Consider the following 10,592-nt stretch of genomic DNA (forward strand, 5'->3'; position numbering starts at 1 on the left):
CTGGGTGCAGAGACCTTAAGAGAGCCAGTTTGGTGTAGTGGTTAAGTGCGCGGACTCTAATTTGGGAAAACCGGGTTTGATTCCCCACTCCTCCACTTGCACCTGGCTGGATGACCTTGGGCAAGCCGTAGTTATGATAAGAGCTGTTCTTGAAAAAGAGGAGTTTCTGTCAAGAGCTCTCTCAGCCCCACCTACCTCACAGGGTGTTTGTTGTGGGGAGGGGAAGGGAAAGGAGTTTGTAAGCCGCTCTGAGACGCCCTTGGGTAGTGAAGGGCGGGGTATAAATCCAATCTCCTCTTCTTCTTCTTAATTGAAAAATCCATTCTGTATTTTCTTTGTAACTTTGCAAGCCCAGAAGAGCTTCCTGCCGAAGCAGGCAAAGACAAGATGGAGGGAGCTGGGAACTTTGGCAGCCTGAAGCTTCAAAGGGTGAGGACGGGGGGGGGGGGGGAGAAAAGAGCTGTGGTCCTGATTAAAGCCATGGGTGGGCCGCTTACGGCCCACAGGCCTTAAGTTTGACACCCCTGTTCTAGACTGATGTACTGAATAATGCTCTCAGCCAATGCTCCCTCTAAGCTGTGCTGTCTTGTGAGCAAAAATTCTACTTTGTTAGCTATGTGAGCGACTGATTTGGCTGCTGCATAAATTAGTGTGCTCTGGAGCCAGAGGCTAAAAAACTGTGAGGTAGCTCACACTAACTCAGCTTAGAGGGGACACTGCTGTCAGCATGTACAAGTAAATGGTGTGCTGCTGTTGGGTTCAGGACAGTTGGTTTCTTTAGAACAAGGTTCGAGTCCAGTGGCACCTTTCAGACCAACAAAGTTTAATTCTCGGTATAAGCTTTCATGTGCATGCAGACTTCCTCAGATATGAAGTGTTCAGGCACACAAAAGCTTATACCCAAAATTAAACTTTGTTGGTCTTAATGGAGGGACTCAAACTTTGTTCTGTTGCTTCAGACCAACACGGCTACCTATCTGAATCTATTTTTAAATCTTCAGTTAGTTATGGACTATTTAGGTAGTCTATTTTTGTCCCTTTTAATTCTTAAAAAGTACTTCTCTTCTTTTAAGATTCGTCCTCTGACCTGGGAGCAGGAGGAAAACCCAAAGATCAGTCACAGGCTAGCATAGAAGATACATCAAATCAAGACATGCCAGCTTCTTTTTCTAGTGGGATAAAATCAGTCATCAGTGGGCCCAAGAAAAAAGGGTAAGCGAACTTTTGCAAACTGAAAAATGTTTTACTTTTGTTTGACTCCATTCCATTATTTGAACCTAAACTTGCAAGATGAGAAGCATCTAAAAAGCAGATTCTGCTTTGAAAAGAGACTCTAGTTTTTACTCCATGGCTTTCAACTATAAATTGCTGTCATTAGAGATAAAATGTTTTTTGTGTCTTTGAGTTGTGGACTCTCACGGGAAGATAAACTAGTGAATCTTGATGCTTCTTTCTTAGGATTCATTAGCAGTAATGATAAACTATTGCAGGGCCTTCCTTTCTTAATACCTGACAGAAAAATGGACAGTAATGGTTACTGAAGGTAAATGTCACTGAAGGTAAAAAGCCTGATAATGTGTGGTTGCCTCTTTGCAAAATGAAAAGTTTTATTGCTTGCAAAGAGGCCAAACTATAGCATAACAAACAGATAGTAACTGCTGTCTGACTGACTTAGTGTAGTTCAAGTAGAAAGAGAAGGCAAAAATGCGTAAGTGTGTGTCTTCAGGGATAAGGGCCAATGTCTAGAAGTGGCAGTACATGACATTTTGAAGTAGGCTGCTTCCACATGTACATTTTTCTCTGCTTTGGCTACCAAACCGTGGAGACTTGTTTTTAGGGTTGCCAGCCCCCAGGTCCAGGCAGGAGTTCCCCCGCTTTTGGGGGCTCCAATCTGCTCCCGGCCAGCTGGCCAGGAGGGGAACCCCTGCCCCCAAGAGCAGCCACCCACCCGGCCACCCCTCTCCTCCTGCCAGATTTAAAGGGCTTCAGCAGATCAGTGGGGACCATGTGGGCCACTGATCAGCTGGAGGGCCTTTTACATCTAGCAAGAGGGGAGGGAGAGGGGTGGTTATGAGCTGCACACTCAGCTCACTAAAAGACCCTTGGGGTGGGGGTGTCCCACCCCTGGAATGCCCCCCAAATCCCCCTGCTGGAGCAATGAGGGGACCTGGTAACCTTACTTGTTCTGGAGTATTCACTTGAAAATGTGGTCTAATTTTATTCCCAGTGTCCTTTGCCATCCACAATATGATCTTTCCCAAATCTGCTTATCTCTCTCCCCCCCAATATTATAAAGAAGATACAATTTGTATGATACATGAAATGCAACACAATTATGAAGTTGTGAAGGAACATTTAATATACATAAATAAAGACCATCGTAGTGAGCAAGTTAAAACTTTTTAACAATTATAACATCTGATATCACTTGTGATATGTTGGATTTGGAGGTGTGAGATCTTCCATAGAGATGTAGTCGAAAAAGGGGAGCCATTTCTCAACAAACAATGTTTTCCTGGGATAAATGTCTGATTGGAGTAGTCGATCTGTAATTTTTTCCATTACTAAGTGGCCCCAGATCTTCATATACCAATCATTTATGGAAGGTAGTGTATGAGACTTCCAATGCTTTGCCAGTATTGTATGTGCAGCTGTTAGGAGACTATGCATGAGTTCCCACCTAAGCTTGGGAATTGAGAGGTCGCATTCTAGATGTAATAAAAGCATCTCAGGGGCCAGCACAAGTGAGTGACCTGTGATTCTTGAGATGTGTAGGAGACTTTGGGTCCAGTATTCTCGTACATGAGGGCCTTGCCACCAGCATTGGGCGAATGATCCGACATCTCCACAACCTTTCCAACAAAGTGCAGAGTTGGAAGAAGAGAGATGTGCTAGCTGTTGTAGGGTGATGTATCATCTAGATAAAATCTTGTATGATTGTAAATGGACGTGTGCTGAAGATGAGGAGGTAAGAGAGGTGCACCAGATCGCGGACCATTGACTGTCATTGAAGTCAATCTTGCAGTCACGGGACCAAGCTATTTGATTCATGGGGCCGTGTTGGAGTAATATGTGATATATTTTCTTAATAAGGCCATGGGATCCCGATTGTTTTGAGTAGCTTTTTGAAGTTTGTAGGAGGTGAATGTAGAACAGTGGAGAGATGTATGCAATTCGTCAAATGTCTCCGTTGGAGGTAGAAGAACCACAGGATATTATGGTTTCGTTTTTGTTCCAGGAACAGTTTCGGTGCTAGGTCATAGTTTAGCAGTATGTCTATTAAGCACGTAACATTAAGATCTCATTGTAGGTGTCTGTCAATAGAGGAGCTAGGATGGGGGCAATTTTTTTGTAGAATTCTGGCGGATAGCCATCTGGACCTGCAGATTTGTTATTTTTAAAGGACTTGATGACCTGTAAGAGTTCTTCTTTCTTGATAGGTCTGGTTAGGAGAGAGCGATGGACATCCGTTAGTTTTTTTATTTTAATTTATTTAACTTTCGATTTCTATACCGCTGTATCCCGGATGTGTGTGTTTTGATGTGTGTGTTTGAAAGCGGGTAGTTAATGATGGAGTCTAAAGATGGATTTTTGGAGGAGTATAAAGTTTGAAAATAATCAGCAAATATTGTTATCTCTTTTGTTGAATGTCACCATTCTGGAGAATTTTTTTAATGGAGTTTTATTAGTTTATATATAGAAAGGGGGGAAGGGAAAAGAAGGGGGGGAAGAGTACAGAGTTGTATACAAAATTCCAAATTAGCATTCTACATGCCAACTTCTCTTGAAAGTTTCACAACTATTATAACCATCTGTGTTATTGTTCTTCATTTAGTCTTAGTTTCTTAGTACTTATGTTTTAACCAGTCATAAAATGCCCTCCATGGTCCCATAAATTCTTCTTCCATTTTTCCTTTTAGTATATTTGTCGATCTGTCCATTTCAGCGCATTCCATAATCTTCGTTATCAACTGTCTATCAGCCAAAATAAATACATAAATAAACTCATTAAGCATTGGGATTTTCAATGTCCTCCATGTCATTGCGAATAAGATTCTGACTGCTGTTATAACATGTAAAATTAAATATCTATGGTTCTTATCTAAGTCATCTGATAGACAGTTTAACAAGAATACTTCTGGTTTAAAAACTATTGTAATATTCAACACTGATTGTAAGAAAGTATGTACTCCAATCCAGTATTTATGAACCGTTTTACATGTCCACCGCATATGATAGTATGATCCAACATGATTATTACATTTCCAACATTTGTTAATCAATTTTTTATACATTTTAGCTAACCTATCTGGGGTTAGATGCTATCTATAGAACATTTTATACAAATTTTCTTTAAGTGCAACCAATTTGGTCAACTTGATATTCACATTCCATATTTTACTCCCTTGTGAAAAATCTGTGTTATAGCTTACATTTTGCATCCATTCAGTCATACATTCTTGAATGTATTCATCCTGCATTTTCATCCTGCATTTTCAATTGCATCAGCATACCATACATTTTCTTAATAAGTTTCTCTCTCGAAGTACATAATAATTGTTCAAAATGCATCTTGTTCTAAGTAAAATCCATATGTCTGTTTATCCTTACTATATCTAGATTCCACTTGTACTCTGGTCCACCAATCTAAATTTATTTCCCTTTTCTTTAATTCTTCCTGAGACTTTAGATTGTTTCTATCGTCTAGCAATTCTGCGTATCTGTTAACTGTTTGCTTTGAAGTCAATACTGGTTGAGAAAAGGCTCATCTTGGAATTTTAGTATATATCATTGGACGGATCTTTTCCCAGGTTGTCAATAATGATCTTATCATATGATTTTTAAAATATGTGTGTCCAGAAGCTTTGCCGCACCATAAGAAAGTGTGCCATCCCAGTTTTTAATTGGGTCCTTCTAAAGTCAGCAGCCTATGGTCTTCAAGTAAGATCCAGGCAAACCAAGTTTGCTGCCCTATAGTAATTCTTCCAGTCTGGTACTCCAAATCGAGCATTATCTTTTGCATCCTGCAAGGCTTTCAATTTAATTCTTGTTTTTTTCCCTTGCCATATAAAGTGTTGTTATTTAGTTCATCAAAAAAGTTTTGTTTAATATATATCGGCAAGGTCTGGAACAAGAACATTAAACGTGGTAGAATACTCATTTTTAAGAATGCTGTTCTACCCATTAGTGATACTTGGAGCTTTATCCATTTCTCTAAGTCTTTTTTAATGTCTTGTAATATTTTATTATAGTTGTCTTTCATCAGAGAGCTACATTTTGCTGTAATATTAATACCCAAGTATTTGACTTTATTTTCCAGTTGAAATCCATTTAGTTCTGCTATTTCACATCTCTGTTTCGATGTCATGTTTTTCGTAATCATTTTAGTCTTCTGATCATTTATTTTCATTCCCGCCATTTTCCCATATTCATTAATCTGATTCATTAGTTGTTGTATCAAATCTATTTGGTCTTCTAAGATAAATACCAAATCATCAGCAAAGGCTTATAATTTATATTTATTTCCTCTTATTGATGTCCCTTTAATGCGGGAGTCTTCTCTTCTTGTCAGCACTTCCAATGTTAATATAAACAACAGTGGAGATATTGGACAACCTTGTCTTGTCCCTTTTTCAATCCATATATTCTGTGTCAGTTCATTATTTACTACTATTTTCGCTTTCTGCTTTGTATATATAGTTTCAATAGCCTTTATAAAGTTGGTCCCAAAGTTCATTATTTTCATCTGTTGAATAATAAATTGCCAGTTGACATTGTCAAATGCTTTTTCAGCATCCAAGAATATTAAAGCCATCTATTTTCTGGATGCACTTCATAACATTCTAGTATATTTAAAACTGTTCTCACATTATTCTTCAGCTGTCTTTTACGTAAGAAACCAGCCTGGTCTTGATGTATAAAGTCTATTAGATTTTTTTTCAACCTTGCAGGCAAGATAGTTGCAAATATTTTATAATCGCAATTCAACAAGGAGATAGGTTTGTAATTTTTTTATAGTAAAATTTTATTGGTTTTTTTTTAAAAAGAGGGGGAAATAGGGGGAAGGGTAAAAGAAGGGGAAAGGGGTACAAAAGAAAAATGATGTTTACAGTAGTTTCTACCTATTCTGTTACATTGTAACAATATTTCTACTTATGCAGTTTGGTAATTCTTCATATAAGTCTAGTCCCTTAAGTCCATACATCTGCAAAATATCAAGTTATTGTCTTTACATCATAAAAGTATTCTATAACTTCTTATTAACCTAGTATATTTTACTTTCTTATCTATGGACTCTCTTAATCACACCTCTTATATCACTTAGTTAATCTCCACACATATATGTATAAATCCTTAATATTCTACTACTTATAATTAGCTACTCCAAAGTTTTCCTAAATGTCTGATACAAACTAATTTCCCATTTCTAATGTTGATGATGTTTATCTTTAAAGTTTTCTGAAATAATATATGCTTACCAGTCTAAAACCTAAGCATTCTAAAAATTATATGTTCACCTTAAACATAACAGTTCTAATACTAGGGTTCAACTTCACATTTCTTATACAAATTGCTATAAAATACTATTAATGTTTTTAATACAGCCATGCTAAATTCCATATAATTATTATTAACATTTATTTTTGAATCACTTTTAAACTTTTCCTTGCTTTAGCCATTCCACCTTAAATTGTTCTCCCTCATCTCCCTTTTCTCTCCTTCTTTCCAGCCTTTTATTTTCTATAATTGAGGATTGTTCTTAAATAGTTTCAATGTGGGAGTAAGACTCTTTACCTTTTACTAAATTCAGCTTCACTTTTCTTATAAAGCTTCCATATAAGTGCTAATAATACTTATCTTTAAGATACATACAAATCTCTTACATCACATATTTCTTCCACTTTTAAGTTTAGTCATATTAAATCATTTTACATGGTTTTATGCTTCTATACAATTAAATATAAAATAATCTTGTAAAATCTGTTTCTTTGTCTTAAATTTCATATCCTTAATTCCATTTTAACTATTATTTAACTTGTTATATCTATTCCACCTTAAAAAAATTTCCCTCCTTCACTTTTACACTACTACTAAAATTCTAAATAATATATTGTTTATTTTATATATATACAAACACACACGGTGTGGGTCACAAAACCGATTGACCCTCCTGGGCCCAAAAGATGTCAGGCTTGCAACTACCATGGCCAGGGCCTTTTCAGTGGCGGCTCCATCCTGGTGGAATGAGCTCCTGGGGGAGATCAGGGGCCTGTGGGATCTTTCACAATTCCGCAGGGCCTGCAAGATGGAGCTCTTCCACCAGGCCTATAATTAGGAGCCCCCACTACATTAACATCATAGCAACAGCTACAGTCCTGGCCCTTGGCCTTTGACATCTAGCCTGTGCTGCCTGAGCGTTAGGAAGATCAGGAGCAAAATGATGGAGAGACTTTGTGTACACACTCAATGTACGCCATCCCATAACAACTAATTTATTATGCAGCACTTTATAAATTATTATTGTTTATGACTCACTCAATTGTTTTACATGATTTTATGTGATTTTAATTGTTTTAACCAGTGTAAGATGCCCTGAGCCTGCTGTAAAGTGGGGAGGGTGGGGTATAAACCTAATAAATAAATAAAAAAATAAAAAAATATATATTTCTGTTAACATTTGGTTTTAATTTCAGATTCTCTCATGTTTTAATCTCGTTAAATTCTGTTTTAAATGATAATCAGCCTACTATAGTCATTCCACCTTAAAGAGCTCCCCCCCTCCTTTCCCCCCTCTTATATTCCCATCTTCCTTTCTTTTGGGGGTGTAGATTGCTTCTATAGTCATTTGCTGTGGAGTCTTAGTGCTGACGATTTGACCGCTGCAACATAGTTTCTAAAAGTAATGCCAAGGTATGTAAATGTATTGTATTGTTTTAGTTGGGTTTCCAAGAAAACTCCAAGAGGAGATCTTTGCCCTGTTCCTAAAGACCATGACCTTAGTCTTATCAAAATTAATAGTAAGAGCTTCTTCTTTACAATAGGTCCCTAGTTGGTGCAATAGCCTCTTCAGACCAATTTTCATGAGAGAGATTAAGACCATATCATCAGCATATAACAGGATTGAATTTTTTTGGTGTGGGTAAAGTTTGTGAATTTTGTGTAGAGCGAATCGATATTTTACTGCCCTTGAGAGGAGAAGGAGGTTGGTCCATCTTCCGTTTTTGAGTTATTTTGCCAAGATCAGCAGGAAGAGGAACGTGGAGATCAAGAAGAAGGAAGCGACCCGTATCAACATTTTCAGCTTGGTAGCGCCTGTCATTGTGCCTAGCTTGGAGTTTCACAAAGTCTTTCCATTTATGTGCAATACGTGCCTGCTGCAAAGCTTCAGTTAAGGGTTTCAAGTCCCGTCTTTTACTTAGGACGTCAGGTGGGAGATCTGGGAACACACCTGTATGGGGGTTCCTTTGAAGCTAAGAGATCCCTAGGTTTTGGCCAGTTCCAAGATTTTTCCCCCCTGTTTCGGGCATCAGGATGCACTGCTATAATATCTCTAGGACCCTTTCGCCTCGGGTTTTGCAACAGACCCATTTGAAAGGCATTAGAAATAACTGGGGATATGTCTCATTCCAGATTTAGTTCATGGGCTAGCCAGTGCATTAGGAACGAAGGTAAGTCAGCATTGTTTGTGTCTTGTTCGTCAAAGCCACGGAATTTTAGGCTAGATTGCTGTACTGAGCATTCCAGGTTCAAAACCTGCATTTGTAGTTGGCCATTTTCATATTGCAAGGATTAGCATTCTTCCTGCAGCACTATGCCGAGTTCTAAGGCACATTCAGCTTTTTGCGATGTGGTGTTAAGGGAGATCTTAAGGTAGCTGGTCAGTAATTAAGGCCGACATATTTGTTAGGAGTCTCTGCTCCATGTTTTTGAGGAAGTTGATCTAAGAGTGGCTGTGTTGGCAGGCTCACCTCGTAGTCTTCGGATGCCATTTTGTTTTGTTGTTGTCGTCAGTTGAATGACTTGTAGTCAATCTGGAATAGAATTCAGAGATCTGCTTCGTCATCCTATGGATTGAGGGGATCTTAGATGGATTCTGTTTGCCTATGTTGTTGCAGTTAATAAACAGTCGGAAAACCGATATAGGAGACTCATGAAGGGAGAGGGAGACGGAGCTCTCGGTTTAGGCACCCATCACCATAGCTGCTGATGCCACGCCCCCAGCCAATTTCTTCAGCCCATCTTTCTTCTCCTTTCCAAAGCCTTGGTATCTGTTACTTATCTTCCTTTGCTTATGAGGAATTTAACATGAGCTTTCTTTCTCAGAATCTAATCAGATTTATCTTCTCTTTCTTTTATAGAAGAGTGTACTTCAAGTGCATTGTCAGGCAGTCTAGGTGGGAAAGAGCACATCATTGACAGTCCTGTCCACATTGGTACTATTTTCCTTTTTTCAGCCCCTCACATCAACAACTTCCCCACCGTGCCACCAGAGTGCTATATATTGGCTTTTTAAAAACCAAACAACAAACAATAAATAAACAAACAATAAAACTTGGTTGGTCTTAAAGGTGCCACTGGACTCAGACTTTGTCCTACAAACAAATCAGTAATTTGCAGATCACAATATGGTTATATTGGTCAGTTTCCAGGATCCACTCGTTCCTCTGATATTTTTCTTTCTTTAAAAAAAAATTAATTTATACCCTGTCTCTCTGAAGCCTCAAAGAGGTTTAAATCCTTCTGACCTCAGTTTTATCCTCACAACAATTCTGTTTTGAGATAACCGGGGGAAAGGGTGTAGACTTTCCAATTTCGGGGGGGGGGCTGGGGCTGGGCCAGAGGCATTGCTATGCTACGTTCTTAAAAGAACCGAGGTCCAGTGACATCATAGGGAGGAGCCAGTGACATCACAGGCCACTGTCACTGTCTATAGAGGCAGAGCCATGTGGGATTAAGGAAGGGGCTCTCCAGAAATTTAGGGGAACCTTTGGGAACCTCCCTAGCCATGCCCCTGGACTGGGCTAAACCCAGGAAAAGGTGAGAGTTGGCCAGTGGTTAAAGTGGTATCTCAGCGGTCTCCTGCTGTGTCCTTTATTTATATTCACTTTTAGAATAATCAATTTAAAATCTGCAAATATACATACCATGTGCATAAGACAAACAAATGGTCACAAATTAGAAAGTAAGTAGGGCAACACAGAAAAGCCTGTAGGGGAACATTTTAAAAGTTTTCCTGGACATTCATTTACAGGAGTCTTGTTTCTGCCTTATTAATAAGACAAACAAATGGTCACAAATTTGAAAGTAAGGAGGGCGACACAGAAAAGCCTGTAGGGGAACATTTTAAAAGTTTTCCTGGACATTCATTTACAGGAGTCTTGTTTCTGCCTTATTCATATTGGTGACTTTGTACTGAAATTTACCAAACTTTGGCATCACAGATGCCTTTGTTTGGTATATGCATGGCTGAAGTCTCATAGCCAGAATACCAAACAGTTGCTGTGCACTCAGTTTCTGAGCAATGTACAGAGTTCAGAGTAGCTAGCTCAGTTTTTTAGCCTCTGGCTCACACATTTTTGTCTTAGCTCAGG

At 38.7% G+C, this 10,592-nt stretch overlaps 1 protein-coding gene across 1 annotated transcript in view; it reads left to right on the forward strand.

Annotated features, from left to right (window-relative positions):
• The window catches only part of SYTL5 (synaptotagmin like 5), a 77,107-nt gene that overhangs the window by 26,627 nt on the left and 39,888 nt on the right, over positions 1-10,592 (forward strand). Inside the window, exons 4-5 of the mRNA XM_015418101.1 lie at positions 1,074-1,212; positions 2,389-2,391. Coding sequence (XP_015273587.1) covers positions 1,074-1,212; positions 2,389-2,391 — 142 coding nt within the window. The remainder of the gene's footprint in view (positions 1-1,073; positions 1,213-2,388; positions 2,392-10,592) is intronic.

This window comes from Gekko japonicus, unplaced genomic scaffold (assembly GCF_001447785.1).
Source record: "Gekko japonicus isolate JY-2015 unplaced genomic scaffold, Gekko_japonicus_V1.1 scaffold1437, whole genome shotgun sequence".
In the NCBI taxonomy this organism is placed as follows: Eukaryota; Metazoa; Chordata; class Lepidosauria; order Squamata; family Gekkonidae; genus Gekko; species Gekko japonicus.